At 39.9% G+C, this 19,177-nt stretch overlaps 1 protein-coding gene across 1 annotated transcript in view; it reads right to left on the bottom strand.

Moving 5' to 3' along the window:
* LOC137800393 (FERM domain-containing protein 5-like) overlaps positions 1-19,177 on the bottom strand; it is a 59,645-nt gene that overhangs the window by 15,343 nt on the left and 25,125 nt on the right. Inside the window, exons 2-6 of the mRNA XM_068597612.1 lie at positions 4,287-4,391; positions 3,243-3,285; positions 3,020-3,098; positions 815-912; positions 124-247 (exon numbers count right to left, since the gene is read on the bottom strand). Coding sequence (XP_068453713.1) covers positions 124-247; positions 815-912; positions 3,020-3,098; positions 3,243-3,285; positions 4,287-4,391 — 449 coding nt within the window. The remainder of the gene's footprint in view (positions 1-123; positions 248-814; positions 913-3,019; positions 3,099-3,242; positions 3,286-4,286; positions 4,392-19,177) is intronic.

Genomic DNA, 19,177 nt, shown 5'->3' with positions numbered 1-19,177 from the left:
AGAAATACAGAAAGTGTGCATGAAAAAACTCAAAATGTCCGCAAGAGTGCCGTCAAGCACTCAAAGTCTGTGAGTCAGTGAGTGCGAACATTGGGATTGTGCCTTGGACAAGTGTCACCTTACATCAGCTCAGCCTTGTGGATGTCAGCAATCCGCCGCTCCAACTTCTCCGAGTGCTTGGGGAAGAACTGGAACTTGGAGCTGTAGCCCTCTGGGTGTTTCCCGGGGTCGTGGTCGCCAATTTCAGCTGTAAAATGAGAAGAAAAAAAAAGAACGGTTTACCTCCATGTTTGATGATGACTTTTAAATCCACTTATTTAAAATGAAATGAAATCTTTGGTCTATCTTAGCAAACGTCATGGGTGACACTAGCTGCAGGTACCAGAAGTACTTTGTCAAATCAAAGTAAACATACCACATTTAGATTCTCAAGGTCCCCATCAAACAAAAAAAAAAAAAGCAGATGAAGCTTTAAACTTTTTAACGCGCTCTGCTTGCACATTTGCACACACTCACACTCACTTGTATGTGTGCAGAATGTGAACACAAACACAGCTGGATAGTGTTTGCCAACGAGCCAGGGTCATATGGGAATCCTAAAGCCTACAGTAGGTCACAAACATTATGAATAATATATGCCTTGTGCCAGACAAACCTCTGTCAGAAGACATAAGGCCATTTATTTAGAGTTGTAGTTTAGGGTGGGACATGCACCAGTCAGAAGACACTATTGGCTTCTGGTCAGACTGGCTTGTGTGAGGAAATGTGTGATGTTAGGGTGTTTGACTATGATGACTTCCTATTTTGATCGTACCTTGTAATATGTGGGCAGCCAACAGAGCAGCATCGGATGTCTTGCACAGGAGGCGACCATGGTAGAGATCCCTCTTAACCTGCAGGAAGACGAGATATCTGTGGAGTGGAACACAGAGAAACTGATCTGGGTCATTATTTAGATAAGCCCGATATTGACATACCTATTTTAAGGTGTGGATGTATACAATTTAAAAGTACGGTGTCATTTGAAGCAGAATAAGTGTCAAAGAGATTGTTAGGAGAGGTCAATTTAAACCTGAGGTTGACTACTGTGATTTCACAGTAGTCAAAATCCATATGTATAATTCAAGGTGCTGTTCTCAGAAACAAAGAAATGTATATATTGACAGCTTATGAGGCAGATGCCTTGTATTTTCTCGTCTCCTTTAGATGTGATGTCTGTCGTTATTTCAGATAAGCTGCAGTACCCGTAAGGTCTACACACTGAAATGTAAAATACACGCAGCTAGCAACAACTCCATTACTCTGGGGCCTTTTCATAACCTATTTATAATTAAACTATAACCGAGAAGAGAAAAAAAGTAGGAATCTAAGATTGGCAATCTATTATGGATCATTACGCACGGGACATGAAGCCAACATGAAGGCAGAACTGGAGGCATATCATTTGGCGAATTGACAATTATCTAAAATATGATTGCTGTTTGGCACTGAAGTCAACTGGGAGCAACGACATTTTCTGATCTTGTCCACAACATCCAGAGGTCAATTTTCCCACTCGGTATTCTTTTTCGAACACCTGTGATTCAGCTTCTCTCCAGTGAACATTTTTAGAATACATTTGGGTTGTGTTATTGAGCCTTTTTTTACATCCTGCAACCACCTTGTAAAATACACTGTAAAGACAGTTAAAAGCGTGCCTATGTATATGCACCATTTGTGTGTCTCTAAGAGCTTCCAGCCAGAGCAGATGGAGGAGGATGGAGGAGCTGTCCCTTGCCGGCACTCCAGCTCAATCAAGAAGAGCTGGATTGCAAATAAGAGATTTCACTGCTTGGCAACCAGTCGAGGGATGTGATTTACTGGGATCTGTGGGCTCCGTAGCTTTCTGGCTCACTCCTCACAGCAGTTTGTTTAGCTGTCAAGGATGCTACACACAGTGCAGTAGTGGTGAGGAGCTTCATGCCACTGCAGCTTACTGTATAAAAAAAGAGAAAACTCAAATCCCCCTGCACACAGACTCACACTGTTGAGATCTGGATATTGTGCTTTCACTTTTCGACCTGCATCACTTATTGCTTTTACGTTACATTTGAACTTGCTTACAATTTAAAATATTCTCGTTTATTGTATTCCCAATTATGAAGAAGGCTAACTGAAAACATATTTTCCATGAAAATATATCATAAAATGATTTAATTTCAGTATTTATTCAATAATAAGAATGGTTATCCAATTCCCAGTTAAGACAAAGGCAAAACCTCTCTAAAGCTGCAGTTCTCTTATCCTTATATCAATTATCTAAATGCTGGCTGCAAAGGCATTATAACAGTAAAATATCAGAATACTTTGGATCAGATTTTACGAGACAAATTAGTAGGACAGAAGATAAAAACACTCCCTTCGGTTCAATAAAACCAGTCCAAATTGTTGAATGTTATTGTATGAAGGTATGATCTTTGTCAGCATTTATACACCGTGGTTATCAGTAAAACAGACCCAACAGCTATCTTTCATGAAAAACCAGCTGTGTGATACCAAATAAAAAACTATATGCGGAGAGTGTCCAAAGATGTTCTGATTTTCTGTACAAAGGTTTGTAAAAATATGTTGTGTTTTACCTTTCTGATTGGGAAAACTGTGCTTACTCAAGCCCTTAAAATATACTAGTCAGTCCCTGTTTCACCAAAGTGGCTTCGTGCAAGCTCGGATTTGTAGCATGAGATTGTTTCCTCTGTTAATTTTGAGATAATTCACTAATTAAACAAGATGCCATACTTGTGACACATGCAGGAGTGCACAGAAGCCCTTTAGGACTTTAAAATGTAGTGAGTCTAACAATGTTAAGAAGAGCAACGCCAAATCGGCGGAGTACGTAGACATGTCACAACTCTCACTTTTGAAATTCCATCAGTGGAAGACAAAGCGAGACATGAGAGGCAAAGATTTAAATGTGTTTTCTATCCATCCCTCAACATCACAACACCCTTTGTAGCTCATGAAGCTACCATGAAAATCTTACCTGGTGATTTCCTCTTTTAGGGCAGCGGGATCAGGCGGATAAAACTTGACACGCAAACACATGGTGAATGGAGGCTGGGCTGGGGAGAAAGACCAATATGTCACATCTATTGTCATGTTTCTCATGTGTTTGGCATGTTTGGTGTGTTCTTCTTTTTCTTTTATATTTCCCACATTTGAAGGTATATTATTTAACCAACTAATTGTAATCATTCAATACTTACATTTAATTTGTTTGGCAATTGACTTTGTAAACTCCAACCAATGCTGAAAGGGAGAGAAAGAGAAGTAAAGACCTAAACTTTGGTGCAACTTGGTGGCTAAACTGTCTGATTGCTCAGCAGCTGAGCGAGATGATGAAAGGCACAGTAGAATCTCTCATCTCCTCGCCTTCCTTTTATTTAGACCTCTCCAACACAGGCAGTGAGATGATGACACGCTGACAATAATGGCACACTGCGATCACGATAGATTAAATGTAACACACATTGGTGATATGGATGAACACCTTCCTTCACATTTTCTTCAAATGTCTGTCAGCTAAAATGCATAGACAACGTACAAAGTGGATACTATATTCCAGCCATAAGAGCATTTGTACTCCCATCCATAAGTACAACGAATAATACATAAAATCAGTCCAAGGACTGCAAATTCTAGGACTACGTCTGTGACTGATATTCATCTCAATTAAAGGTGTTTGGCTTTCTTTTAGTTTGCATTATTTGACCTATTATTTGATTTAAAAAAATACTCATTGGACCAGTGAGGTCTGGCACTCTTACATTACAAATTTATAAAGCATCTGTCTCTCCGTGTGAGACTTAATTGATCTACAGACTCTAAAAGACAGAGTAGAGATGGTCAAGACTGACGAGGAAGATGTGACCACAGATTGTTTCTTATCGTTGAACCAGCTTACCCGGCTTTCTTTGAACCTTTTAGGATTTACAATTGAAGTGTTATCAGCCTCAAACTTGAGTCTTGACTGCTAAATAGATTGCCGTATTACCTTTGACAACAGAAGATGTTGTTCTTCGAGATAATGGATTTGCTCTGCAAACTTGGGTGAACTAATTTGTGAGGGGGCAAACTACTCAAAATCCTTCCAGATATTTCAGATGCCACAAATTAGATGGAATGAAAATGAAAGAAAAACAGGAAGAAAGATGGGCAGATGAGATAGAGACGAAGATGAGATGGTGTCACACTTTTAACTGAATTTAATCCAACTGAAATGTAGTTTATTATTACAAAGAAATACTTACCCTCTGCTTGTCTGGGTCAACATATCGAATACCAAAGTAGTCTTTCTCCAGCAGGTTGAGATGGTGGCAGATGAGGTCGAACAGGTACTGTCCCTTGGCATCCCGCTGAAAAATAAATAAATATGGGAAAAGTCATGAAATGAAGCCCTATCAATGGCGCATACAATCACTGTATGTTAACACTGCCCAGATGGAGCAGAACATTACATTTAAAAACATATCAATAGTCTCACATCTTTGGAGCCCCTGAGAAGTCAAACCAGCCACGAGAAAGTGTTTTAATATTTAACTTCTCTCAGGAGACATATATGAGCGCTATCAAATATTCATATTGAGGCAGCAGCCACCTGTGAAATCTTTGAGAGATTTCTGCGGCAGAAAAAGACCTGGAGAGAAACAGTGAGACGATGTGCGGGCAAAGGACAGACTGAAAAGGAGAGGAAGCCCCAGTCCTGCAATGCAATGTGATAACCTGACCCTTCCGTATGTATGAATATGTTTTGTATCATTCAAGAAACTGGAAATGCAATGTTTATTTCAGAAAATAGGCTGTTCAGCCCCCCCACGTTCAGAAGAACAGAATAGCCTTGACCAGGTGTGAAAAGGAAAACAGTCCTGCTATCCTGTCAGTGCGAGCGGCGCCATTGCACAAAGCTGTGTCTGCCCCAAAAGACCCATTAAAAACACATTTTAATCAAGTCTTTATTTAGATTTAACTGCAACAATAAGGAGCAGGCAAACAAGGTTGCCACTGAATGTATAACAAAGCATGAGCCACCAGATCATTGCAAATAAATTCAACCCTGCAGTCAAAACTGTGTCAAACAGATGAATGAGGGGATGAGGATGCTCCATATAGGTCGCATGATAATAGCATTACAGCAAATATCATCAACGACATGTCATTGGAAGCAAGGGTTGAGATGCGATGATATATTAAGATTGACGCCACCTTCAAGTTTCCTATCTAGCTTATCTTGTCAGACTTCTCCGAAACAATTGAAATGGTTTAGGAGTAGTTTACAATTTTGGGATAAATACTCTATAGCTTATTTGCCGCAGTAATAATACTGCACTCACTTGAGAAACAACTCTCAGACACTCTAATGCACGGGGTTGCCAAGTGCCAGGGCATAGTAAACATGTGAAAAGACGCTGTGAATTCAAACATCATGTTTGGGCTTGAAATATGTAACTTAACTTAGGTTTTGGCAACAAAATCATTGAAACAATCTAACATGAGTAAGGAAAACCTGTGACGAACATCACTAACGTAACTTTGGGATAAGAACACCGGTGTAGACTGCTCGTGTCTTGGTTAAAAGTCCTGCATCCACCTCCTCACCTCCCTTCCCTCCCAGTCTATGTCACTTTTTTCAGTCTTTATACTTCGCCATCATACTCCCAGAGCACTTTCTCCGGGTGTCTAACAAGGACTCGTGTGGGAATGAAAACAGGCTGTGTAATCCTGCACAAACTGCTTGGAGTAAATTTATGGTCAAGCTCAGCCCCTTTTGAAGCTTTAAAGCGCCTGTTCAAACCAGAGTTATATTGACATGCAACATCCCTAGTTAAGCTGACATTACCAAACATTTTATACACAATAACATATTATTTCTTTCACAATCTCAGCATACATGTGTAGAAGCTAAAGTCCCTTACATCGACACAAACACACATTTCTCCAACTGGGCTGTGTCTGTACATTTACGCTTTAGCTCTCCTTCCTTCAGTGGCAGAGGATGCTATACAATATCCTAGTGCCCTTCAAAGGAGACATTGCATTCACATAAGTGACACAAAACTGCACAGTCAGATAGTCAACGGCAGATATTTGAGAGCGGAAGAGGAAATGAGAAGAGAAAGACAAAACCAAATGAAGAGAGGGAGAAAACAGAGGAGGAAGAGAGAGTGAATAAGCCAGGCCAGTTGACAGTGATTGTCTCAATGCAGCATGCCACAGCACAGCAATCAAACAGATAGGACAGGAGAACATTAACAGAGCCATGTATGTACCATTTACGATCCCTGATCAGACATATTATTTAAGACAATGTGAGAATCTCTCTGCTGAAGCCTGTTCACACTTCTGTTTGACTCAACATCAGATCAAATGGCAGAACAAACACCCTTCGGGTTGCATGTGGCTGAAAGAGAAAATCTGTCAACTCTTAACAGTATGTTGATGTTTAGTCAGTGTTGATGGCTAATGTATTTGATTGAAGCATTACATCGTGCATATTATATTGACAGAGAAAGCTGCGTTCTCCTGCTCACGGAGCATTGCCATGCAGTACTAACATGTACAAGGTCTGCAATCATGTGATGCCATTTTCACTGTTGGCGATATAGCTTGCTTGCAATATAAGAGAAATAGAAAGTTGTTTATGAGAGGCACCTAGAAAGCACTCCCTGGTTACCCAGAAACGGGGACTAGAAATCCAAGCTGAAATGACAGACTATAGTGCTTCCTTGCCTCCAAATATGTCACTGTAATGTAAAATGACAGCGCTGGATTCAGGAAGAACAACTGATTCTGTAGCTGCAAAGTCATCTTTCTCGGTTTCACTAAGGGATGTATTGCTTTTATTGACATTGACATGTATTTGTGTTCAACTGAGCCACTGACTGAACACTGAATTTTATTAGGCAGATTCATAACATCCAAACTTTTTTGCTCAGAGTGTAACATTTTCCACAAGAACGAGCAAATTTGATTTACGCCTTTCCGTTACTGCCTCTAAAAGTTAGTTTTGTGTTTTGTCTTAAAGTCCTGTCGACAACATCCTATGTATCACACTGTATGTGGTTCTATCCGATCCACTGTCTGATGTGACTCCAAAATTACATATTTGTAGAAAAGGGCATATATAAATATAAGATGTGAATAAGGATTGAAGAGATTTATATTACATTGAAACACCAAGAAGGGATATGAATGATTTCGGTCCAATATCAGTTTAAATTGGGCTTTGCTTTGTTTTTACAAAGCAAAGCCCAATTTAAACTGATATTCAGGTCTACTTCATTCAAGCTTAGCGCTTGCCAGACCTTTCCCAGGATGCACCAGGCTGACCCTCCATCTCCTCTGTCAGTGTGTCTGGATGTCACTGTCACCATTTACGCCCTGACTCTCCCGGACAGGCCTGCTGACTTGCCCGGCAGCAAAAATAGAAACACACACTTCAAAGTGCAGTCTCGAAACGAGGATTCTCCGTCTTTCTTGCTCTATAATAAATGTCTTTGGCACACCTGTGAAACCTCTCGCTCCACAACATTTTCAAAACATGTACCTTCGACTCCCCCCACCGTAGTCAAAACTACAGCAATGCCCAAAACAACCTTCCAAATTAATCATGTTGTTACTGCCGGTTTTCTGTGCACCAGTGTGTTTGAAAACACCACGCCTAAGTGTGCGAGTGTGTGTGCATGTGTAGTGCAAGTTGGTAGTTATGAAACAACAACAGAGAAGCGTTGCGATTCATCTCAGTCCAACACTTCAGCAAATAGATGAAAAGATTAATGAAGAATTCTCAACTCCTTTGCAAAAATATTCTCACTCACAAAAACAATGCAAGCACACACACACCCTCTACAATGGATGTATCAGCTGTTAGTACTGATTTTAAATGGTAGGACTTAATGAAGAGCTTCTGATCTGGAGTCTTCTTAAGCGCATTACAATGAGTGCAGCTTAGGTAATTCTATTGTCCCTTATAATTTACCTGACTCGGCACTGATGCAGTTTGTTACGATGAGATCGAAGCGCACTCTTGCGCCGTGCTCATTGTCTGGCTCGAATAAGCAGCGTTTGAATAAGGCAGCAGTCTCTCTCTTGCCTATAGGCAGCTGACCAAACACTTCTAATGTACATGTGGTGTTGTGTTGCATACTGATGAGACACACTGAACTTCAGTGAGCTGACGGGAGCTCCACTGGGACACGAAGCCAGGCTCTGAGGCAGAACTATTATTGATCTGAAGTTAAGTGTTCTTCAACATCCTTATGAGATTTAAACCCGGAGCCGAGCTGCAATACACTGGTGGCTGCAGAGAGGAAATACTATGTGATGCTAGTTAAGGTATTTTTGTAGTTTTATATTGTTTTAGAGTAGATACGTTGCAGCAAAAATGTTTTAGATTAGATCAAATGGAGCAAAATGTGGTTTGTGGTCATGTGATTTCAGTGTGGGAATTGTTTTCCTCACATTTTTCTATCCCTAGAAAATAATTAGATCCACGCTATCAGAGGATTAAAACCCTTTTATTGCCAAAACATCAGGGAATATAGTATCATGCTATTGAGATTAATGGCTATCCAGTGAGAACTTACGCAGTGGGAGAGATTTTTGTTTCCTACCCAACCCATGAACTTTACACTATATAATGCATAGTGATACACCCCATTGTGTTTAGCTGAAACAGTCTTCAAACCTTTGTAAGGGCCTGAGAAGAAGGGTAGTTGATGGCATCTACGTTCCAGCCAGAAGGCTCCACCCATTCCTCGTCAGGAGAGCATTGAGATCAGGTGTGGGAAGAGACACACCTGGTCCTGATCTCCTCGTCAGGGAGGTAAACAAGAGGGGAGGGGGAGGGGACAGAGCAGAGAGACATGCAACAAGAGGTGAAGAGAGGCTTCACCTCTTAATGAAAAAGATTAACTTGGCTACCGGCCCGGCTTTTATAGATTAGTTGGTGTAGTGAACTGATAGAGCTCTGGACTGAACTACGATTTCAGTCCTTTTGTATTTGTTCAATTAAAAAAAAAACTTTAAAACCTGCAGGACTGCCTGTGATTGCTGCACTGCCCTGACTTCTGTGTCCTCCGTATTGTCTGTTTCACCATCCTCAACTTCTGGATACAACTAAATTTAAAGGAAATAAAATCATCTAAACGCCTAATGGATATTGATTTTAACTTGACAACAATCAAACATTGGGTCAAGTTGGGAGAAGTATCAGCTTGCCAGAGGCACTGAAGCTTTTGAGACTCCGTGTGGGAGAGGCTTGAAGAGATCACAACCGCAAAGACGCTCCAACGCCTCAAGAGGCAGAGGTTTGACCAGACTAGAGGTCTTAGCAGTTGGAAGGTCACTCGAAGGGTCATACGAGTTTGCTTATACAGGCTACACGTGTTATGGACTTGGTGAATATCACAAAGCAGATATTATCCTCTGAGGAGCAGTTTTGGAAATATAAAGGTGGCTGCCAAGCTATAAGCCATTGAGGGCTTGTAATTAGTTTGTAATCAGATTACCGTTAAATGCATTCTTATGCCACATTTACACGTAGCCGGGTATTTACGGAAACGAATATTTCTGGCCCTCCGTTTTCAAAAATAACGTTGTAAACACATGAATGTTTTCCAAAAAGTTTCTGTTTACGTGAACCCGGATAAATAAAACGCCACCGAGCGCCGTGATCAGTCAGCAAACTGTAAACAGAGGACGCTCATATATGACGTGATGCATTTTTAGTCGCGTGCGGTGACGTTTGAGGACCTAAAACTCTGTTTGACCAAGTGCACACGCAAACACAAAAACGGAGGTTTTATAGATCTCCGCTTTGGCCGGAGTTTTTAGAAATGATCGTTTTCCGTAATAAAATCTCCATTTTCGTGTAAATGAAAGGCAAAACCGCATGAGTATATATGCGTTTTCACCTTGTGTAAACGGGGCCTGAGTGGTTGTCGCACCCCAAAGTTGTTTGTGATTCTGAAGGACAGAATCTCAAGGTTCAGCCGAGTGGGACGCAAACACAATGAGGATGAGCCCTTCAGAATCAAGAGGATCTCGAGATAGTCCTCCAGATAGCAATGAAATGTGTCTCATGGTCTTGTTCATGAGTGAGAGTATGATGAAGTGTGAGATAAATGAAGAGAAATAGCAGACATTTCGACTCCCACATACTCTCATTGGCTTTAGGTGGTGCCTGAAATAATGTGGATCAAGCAGCAAAAATGACTTTCCTTTGTAGGGTGTCTTGAGCTCGGCTTTGAAGTCTCAGTAAAACAGAAGTTGGAGCATCTCAAGCTCCTGTACTTTAATATATTTCTCAGTGAAACATAATATTTGAGCCGTGTACAGAAACATGGTATAACATGGGGTTTAAATCCTTTGCATTTGTTTGAAAATTAAAATACAGCGCTACAGAGGATTGTAGCTCCACACACACACACACACCTACAGTCTTGCTAAATGTTGCAGATTGATTATAATGTGTTGGTTTTTAATGAGTTATATAAATAAATGCATTATATATATATAATTCAAATACAATATTTTTGGGTAGCATTGCTGAACCTTCACACTGCAGGATGCAGTTGGGGTGTTCGGGCATCAGGGTTTCCTCCTGGGTGCATCCCTGTGAAGTTCAACGAGACAAAGACCTAGATCGAGCACAGGAGACGCTGGAGAGATTATACATCCCATTTGGTTCAGGAGTGTCTCGGAATCCTACAGGAGAATTGAAGTATGTGGCGGAGGAGATGAACATCTGGCACTGCAACTCAGACTCTATAATACTAGTCCTGGCAAAATGAAGAAAGGTATAGACACTGAAATAGTAGTTGTGGCAGTAGCAAAGGTACTTGCTCGTGCTAACAACAGTTGTCCAGCATGTGCAGTAGTAATAGTTGTACCGGAGTCAGTATACATGTGTGTGCACCTCCATATCAGCCACTGGACTAGAAATAACTGAGCTTTTGAGGCAGTATCAACAACGTTGTTGAATGTTCTGTCTGCATCCCTGCGCCTTGCTAATTCTGTAATTTTGTTATCAACTCAAGACATACCTGTTTACCCTGGCATTTAGGTAAAATTCATGCTCTTCGGCCTGCTTTTGATCTGTTTTGATGATGTATTTACTGTGCCTTGTTAAATACTTCTCTTGTCTTAAAACTTATTGTAATTTATTGGCCCCTTTTCATATTGTGTTAATTTAGTTTACTTCTATCTGTAAAAAGTCCTCTATAAATGCAATTTACTTACTTACACGCCCATATCCATGTATTTAATATGTTTCTTTTGAGAAATGTGATGTTATAGTAATGTTAGGCGTCAATGGCCTGCCGTGATATTAGCCACAGTGACTCATGGGTAAATTAGATTAGTGCAGGCCTGTCAGTGGGAGAGGAAAGTATTAAACAAGCAGAGGCCCGTAAGTGCTTTATGGAAGCATGCATTGCTTCTCATCACAGCTGTAATAAAAGTGATAAACGGGGAGATGGAAATAACCTAGACTGGGGCCAAACGATCACTGCGGTCCTTAGTGGAGCGGCAGCACGCCGCTCTCTGGGCCTGGACAAGCCTTGCGTCAGATTAATTATTGAGAGGGGTTCCATATCAGCTTGGGAAACACCACATCAATAAATGATGGTGTCATTTTAAACTAGAGGATGGAAATTGCAACAACTAAGCAAAAGGTCCTAAAATGCTTCTGTTTCTAGTGTCTAATAACGCCGCTGCCCCACAGTGTTTTATTTTAGTTTAGTATTTACATACAGCACTGAGCTCTTGGCTAGCAGGTGATTAAGTTAATGAATGCTTTTTGGTGGTCTTAAACAACCCCCGATTCTTTGCGGCTCAACTGCAGTGTTGATAGTCGGCATATTTCAGCTCCTCACTGCATGATCTTTATGCTGATTTTTCGCCGTTCTCGAAGTTGCTGCCTCCGAAGCTGCGAGCAGCAAAGCTTGTAAATGGCTTACTATAATCTGATGATATGGTAATGTAGAGGCTACTTTCCATACACTGGAAGCAGGCACAGACGTTGAAGACCGTAGCGGAGGCTCCTGTCAAGTCATCTGCTGAATAGTGTTCGAGGATTTACACTCAAAATGCTTTCCCAGACAATCTAATAGAAGTAATACATCTGCTATATTTGGCCACAATGTCCTCTGCAGACAAGTCAAACATTATTCAGTGTTATGCAGGTATGTTGTGCAGACATTTTGCTTCAAGGGAATGAACAGAGGGTATAACTTGGCGATAAACAGTAGTAGCATGGATTTGAATAATCTGGTGATGTGCACAACAGCCTGCTTCCAATTTGTCTCTCAGTATTTACATAGAGAAGCTGAAATGAATGAACAAATTTGCAGAATGTGCAAACAAATTCTCTTTATTAATGGGATCGTATTTTCTCTTGCATTTTATTGTAATAATAATTCAGTGGCAACTTAGCAGAACAGTTTGCATTTTAGCCATTTCAATTTATTGTTGTTCTATTGTTTTTAAAAACATAAATAAAATCTTTCGTACTAATTCTCTGAGGATGACTCATACCGCTGCTTAAAGCGTGCATGTAAATTCCAAAAACTGTATGAGATTGGATCTTTATTTGGCTGCAGCCATTACTTTACATTTGGCTACATGCTGGTGATTCATTCATGCTGCATAGCACAGTGGCACTTATTCAAATTGCTCAGGATATATTATTATTTAACCTCAAAATAACTCAGGAAAAAACTCCGGTGAGACTGTCTGTTCATGTGCCTGGGCCTTCACAATGTAATTGCTTTAATGTTGTATTTTACTTTCAAGTGAAGTACTTTGACTCTTCTCACGCAGAACATTAAATCCTAAACATTTTATTAAACCATGTCTTCATACTTCAGACAGATTGCAGTCACATTTCACTGTCCTGCTCCGACAGTGAAAGTTGTGCACAAACTACTACTTTAAACCATACTATTTTCTAACATAACCTTTCAGTCCTCTAGCACGGTGGTTCTCAAATGGGGGTACGTGAAGGCACTTCAGAGGGTACATGACATTTAATTAAAATGAGCAAACTTTTACTTTAAAAAAAGGTATTTATAACTATTATAAAGTATATTTGTGTATGTTCATAAATACAATTTGATATATTGTATATTAAATCAGACACTGAGACACAGAGATATGTATCACATCTTTTTTTTCAACCAAAAATGCTTTGCGCTGGTTAAGTGGTGCTTGGCTGAAAACACATTTCACAGAGGATACATCACTGAAAAAAGGTTGAAAACCACTGCTCTAGCAGACTGTAGCGCATTGTCGACATAAAGAGTCCCCTTTGGAAAAATAACTCTTCAAACAAAAGACCATTCAGTGTAAAACACCTCTACATAGAGCTTTTAAGTTCACTCACATGCCCCTAATAACTCCCTTAGCTGTAAGACGGACAGACTGCGATCCTCTTAAAAACCTGTTCTCTGTCAGCAGGCTGCCATCTTACTGCCCTTGGTCCCAGCAATGCTGGGGCCGCGTTCACAATCAGTGCTCAGTTGTGTAAATCCTTTCCCATTTAGACAGCAATTCGGGCTCCCAGGGGCTCCATTAAAGAGAGGCCACAGCGGAGAAGTGGCCCTGAGTGCAAGAGTTATAAGGGCAACCACACTTTGAGTGCTCACCACTGTTTTAATGCTATAACTGTCCAGGAAGGCTTTTGGAGAGAAAAGATGAAGAGAAAGCAGCATTGAACAGAAAAGAAAACAATAAAATGGAAAAGGAAGGTGAGTGGAAGCGGAAAATGAAAAAGGAAAGGTGAATTATAAAGTAGAAGAAAGAGCAAGAGTACAAATGAAAGACAACGGTCACAAAGCGTTGTCCCAGTTGAGAAGTCTCTCAGGCTTTTGTGCAGGAAAAGGGCAGTGATGTGCATGACAAAAAGCCGACCCACTAAGCACTTGTTCTCCCCGTCCTTCCTCCCTCCAGCTCCAGGGACTAAGCAGTGCACTGACAATAAGTCCTCACAGAGTCTTAAAGCATTGGGTATAACTCTGGCTTTTTTTAAAATTTGGATCCCAATTTCTACCTATCTTTTAAACCTGGATTTGCTTCACATTGTTTTCCATTTGCCCCATCTTTCTTGCTTTGGGTGCTTCGTGGTGGATGCAAACAAACCATGAGCTCTTTCAACAAAAACAACTGCCAGTCATATCCAATTGTAGACCATTGGGCAGCAAGAAGCTTCGTCTTGTGTACTGTTCCTGAACTAATCATCCATATCAGTATGTAAGCGAACGTAAAGTTTTAAGGTGCTTGCTTGTGTTGGCAGAATAAGACCAAGCTACAATCCAGTGCTCACTATGAGGGAAAACACAAAGAAATGTGTGTGGCCTACGTCAATGGCCATGAAATACCAAACAAACTAGGAGAACGTTATGAAGTGAAATGGGAGTGCAGCTGAACACTTGCTCTCTTAGACGAAGGTGAGACGAAGAGCTGGTGTCTTGAATTTAAACAAATGCACATTTTCTCTTTAGGCTCTAACTTCAGTTATTTAAAAAGTACACACAGCAAATAAAAAATGCCTTGACTTTGCAAAATAATGATTTTTTTTTCAAACTTGCCGTCGATAAATACATTTTTGAATATATGAAACACAACTGAACAATGCATTTATCTTCTCTTTGTTTCAGGCAAATATCAGAGAAAGACATGCAGTGTTAAGAGTTTTTTGAGGTTTCTAGATACACTGCACTACAAGACCAGCTGGTTTCTGTAATGGATGCGTTGTCAGCTGTTGCCTAAACCTCCTGGTATTGTTGATCAGTACAAAGTACAACATGACTGACATCAACAGATGCACCAAGGACAGAAGATACAGGATAAATGAAAATGGCGTATAACGCTGTCCCAAAGGAGAATATATATATATATATATATATATATATATATATATATATATATATATATATATATATATATATATATATATATATATACAACTTTGAGAGAAAGAGGGTGTTTAGCTACAATAAAAAATTTTAAAAAAAAATCTAATACACCTATATATATATATCGAACAATTGTGTTAAATTATTAGAATTTTAATATCTACTTTATGTTTGTAAATATAGTTAAAAGTCTTGTTCTGGGAAGTTGTATATTGTAATTTCATGCGTATCAGATGATGTCATTGTCAGTGGAGTGGACTCAATCCATAAGAAATTACTGATGGATGATTTTTGTCACATTAAACTATTACTGTCCTTCTGACATGAGCCTTTTAAGAAATGAGGGGACACTCCAAATTGGATTCACTAAACTGTGCCAGAAATCTGGAACATTGCTCCTGATCACAGGAGACGTTCTGCAAATAGAAATGTAATGTTCTCTAAGCTTTCATTCATTAGTCTAAGGGATTCAGCATGAAACCTTACTTTAGTCTTAAAGCTTAGTTGGACATGCAGTAAACCTACCATTACAAACTAATCCAGCACTTCCTGTTGGCCATGGATCCTGTAGAATAACCTCATACAGTATTTTGTCTTTAAGGTTATCAGTGAGATAACCAACAAAAGAAGGAAAGAATATGCAACAAAAAGATTTGAGCACAAGACACAGCCGTATAACTGTAGTTTGTAAAAACAAAATCAAAAGTATTTCTCTCTTTGAGACCTTCGCAGCACTCGATAAGCAGTGCCTTAGGGCTGGACTGTAACACGAGGCCTCGCGCTCTGATACCGCAGACAGCGGTTCCTTCTGTAAAAGGTGAAAACAGCCGATACCGTTGCCCTGAGCGAGCAGACAGCAGGTCAAACGTGTTACTGATCACGGTCCATGATAGCAGGCGCCCTGCTTCTGCTGCGCCAGCGTCCAGGCAAGGATTCGAAAGGACGCTGGTGTGTTTCAAAGCTCACACACATCAAGCACTTAGACTCAAACAAGCTCACGCACGCACGCACGCACACACACACACACACACAGCTGATTTGTGGATTTTTCCGATTATAAATTTAGCAGCAGTTGCGGCGCAAACTCCTACTGAGTTCTGCTTGCAGCTAGCTCGCTTTCTGTTGACAAAAGTCATAGTGGCCCACTGATCAATCACAGCGCATATTAATGCTGATGACGTACTTCCAGGCCACCTTGCAGATCCTGGCACGTCAAATAATACGTCAAGCATGTCAAACTAAAGATGTGATTGGTCGGAGACCATGACAATCATGACAATGTGCCCATGTACTTAATTCTGCAAAGGTCACCTAGAGGGCCGTGGGTTGCTCTTCTTCCATAGAGACATAGGAGGTGAAATCTGATTGGATGAAAGCTCTATTTAAAAGAAGCTGCACTGGAATCAGCGCTGCAGGCTGGAAGCAGAGCAACAGAGGAAGACAGGAGCTGTGCAATGAGAAAAAAAGCTAATTGGGATACATGTAGTGTATTTTTGAAAAACAATTAAAATAGAAAATAGCTATACACACACACACACACACACACACACACACACACACACAGTTTTATCATTATGTTACTTCATCAACGTACCAGATGGTGTGCACAAGCAGACAGACATGCTCTCAGACGATGTAGAGGCAATGTATCCACATTATCTTTCCTCATACTCCACATAATGCACCATGAGCACCCTTGTGTATTAGATGAGTTGGTGTATTTCCTTTGTGGACAATGTGACCGTCACAACAGTCTGGCTGCTGCCAGAATGTTTTTGTGAATAGAAAGCTGAGCAGCAGGGAAACAGCTTCCCTCTTATACCGATCTGTTGATAATGGGAGCTGGACATATATCACTGAGGCGAGCAGGGATACCTGAGAAAATTCTAAGTACTCCTTTTAGAGAAGGAAGGAGCACCTCAGCAAATCACAGCTGATCTTAACATCCAGGATGCTAGACCTAAAATAGAGCACAATAAGCTTGTACAAAAAGAAGATACCCCTTTGTTGTTGAAGCAACTTGACACCAGCTGAACTCCCGCTGAGCCGCCTGATGCATCTTCCTTACAGTTAAGGTCCTTGTCGTGGGTGGATGTGATGAGTGAAAGGGCCGAGAATGGTGCATTATGTCTTGAACCTATCACTCTTCCTACAAAAAGACAAACTGTGTGAATCGTTGGCGGCTATTTTAATGTGTGTGTGTGTATGAGTGTGCGTGCGTGCGTGTGTGCGTGCGTGTGTGTGTACACATCAAAAGTGTGCATGCAGCTCGCAGAGGCTCTGACCTCCACAGTCACTCCTTCAGAGAGAGATCATGTGATTTATGAAGCCAAATGCCAAATACTGAAAACATTTCAAACAAGCCTAGTCCAGAGGAAGATATAACTGGCTTTTATCTAAGGTTTGGATAAAAGCCATTAATATCTTCCTCTAGACTGGGCTTAGATTCTAAGCTAACATAAACACTATGATTTTTAGTGACACAGATGAAAACATAGTTTTGTATATTGTATTCCATTGCTGACGATTAAACACCCTAAACGTCACACACTGTTCAGAGTTTACTTTGATTCCCTTTTATTTATAAAACCTTAGGGGAAAGAAAATAATAACTTCATGTGTTAACAATTTCTATTCATAAATTTGCATAAACTGTCCATTGAGGAGCAAAATAAACTGATATTTATCTTGTTGAATCTCAACTTCCTTGGACACTCTTTCCCACAGAGTTATATTGATTATTTCTACAATCTAAATGCCTGCTAAAAGAAATGTTCTTAGATGCATAATTGCCCAAACACTATTTATTATTATTATTATTATTATTATTATTATTATTATTATTATTATTATTATTATTGTTATTATTTTAACCGTTACCCACAGAGAAAATGGACATTTGGACAACAAACCATTTCTATCTGAACATCATTAATTCATGAGCATTAGTTGATAAGTTAAAATTGTTTACTGAGTAGAAGATTATCATTGTCCAGAATTCCTGAAATAATAAACTCTTTCGTTTTAAAAATCTAATGCTTAGTTTGGAAAATGTCTCCATTTATAACTCTGCTCGACATACAACTGTGTTTTCCATTGTTTTACCTGAAGGCATGCACAGCCCTCTGCGGTATTCATCTCAGCTATATAACCTCGGCACACAAGATTAAACACCCACACAAGACCTTTAACAGTGAATACGCACAAATGCAAAAACACAGCTTGGAAGTGTTTCAATCAATATGAAATTGTGAACCTTGTGAAACTGCTAAAATAAGAAAGTTGTAAGTAAACACTGGAGAATAACATTAGTAGTAAATCATCATAGAAACCTCTGCTACAGTCAACACAATTTATGAGAATTGTATGCACCTTTTAAAATGACAAGTAAGATATTGCTGCTGGAAATTAAAAGTATATTTATGGGGTTCTTAAAAACCTGGTTATCATATTTACCAGATGTAAATATGATTCACACATGAACCGTTATTACAATAAAGTGAGAAAAACATGCTACATAATTTTGCTTATTTACTTTCAATTTGTTTTACTTAGTTACACTTACAAGCATTGCAAATATTATATGTGATGGTGTACTTATTTAAGATGCTATCATGATTGCATGAAGTAACAATTATGTATAATAAGCCCAATTACTGACAGTAAGCATCCACACAGAGATGTGGGATTCAATTTACCCCCATCAAGTGTGACTCAATGGTTTGCACATTCAATCAGGATGAAGGTAATGCTTGGGAAACTCATCAGCTGAATTGTGCAGGAATTCATCTGGTGCCTTGACATTTTATGTCAAAAGACCCAATGTTCACCAAAATACCAACATGTCACCTTGTTTCATCTCGTTGCACTTTCCCTCTCACCTTTCCATCAGGCTCACGTCAAAAAAATACTAAAAGTGCATTTCGTGGTCATGTGTTGTCGCAACGGCTGTGACATAAAAGATGAATTTAATTTTAACTGCATGACTGAATAAATAGAGAGCAGGCTTTGGCACTAAGTCCCTTTGAAGAAATACACTTTGAGGCACACAGTAGTGCTGAAGGCAGATGAGCAAAGAGGGGTTTAAAATTCTGAAAACAGCATGATTATCGGCTGTTATCTGGCGGTTTCAATGGAAACAGCAGAAATGATTAAATGGCAGCTAACAGTGAGGGAAGGTGACAGCGATAGAAAACCTCCTTTCTCTACAACTATTCATTTCAAAGAAA

This window comes from Clinocottus analis, unplaced genomic scaffold (genome assembly GCF_023055335.1).
Source record: "Clinocottus analis isolate CAN_PGR_092001 unplaced genomic scaffold, fCliAna1.0.p SCAF_1, whole genome shotgun sequence".
In the NCBI taxonomy this organism is placed as follows: domain Eukaryota; kingdom Metazoa; phylum Chordata; class Actinopteri; order Perciformes; family Cottidae; genus Clinocottus; species Clinocottus analis.
Note: the sequence above shows the minus strand (reverse complement) of the source record. Positions and strands in the feature narration are given on the sequence as shown.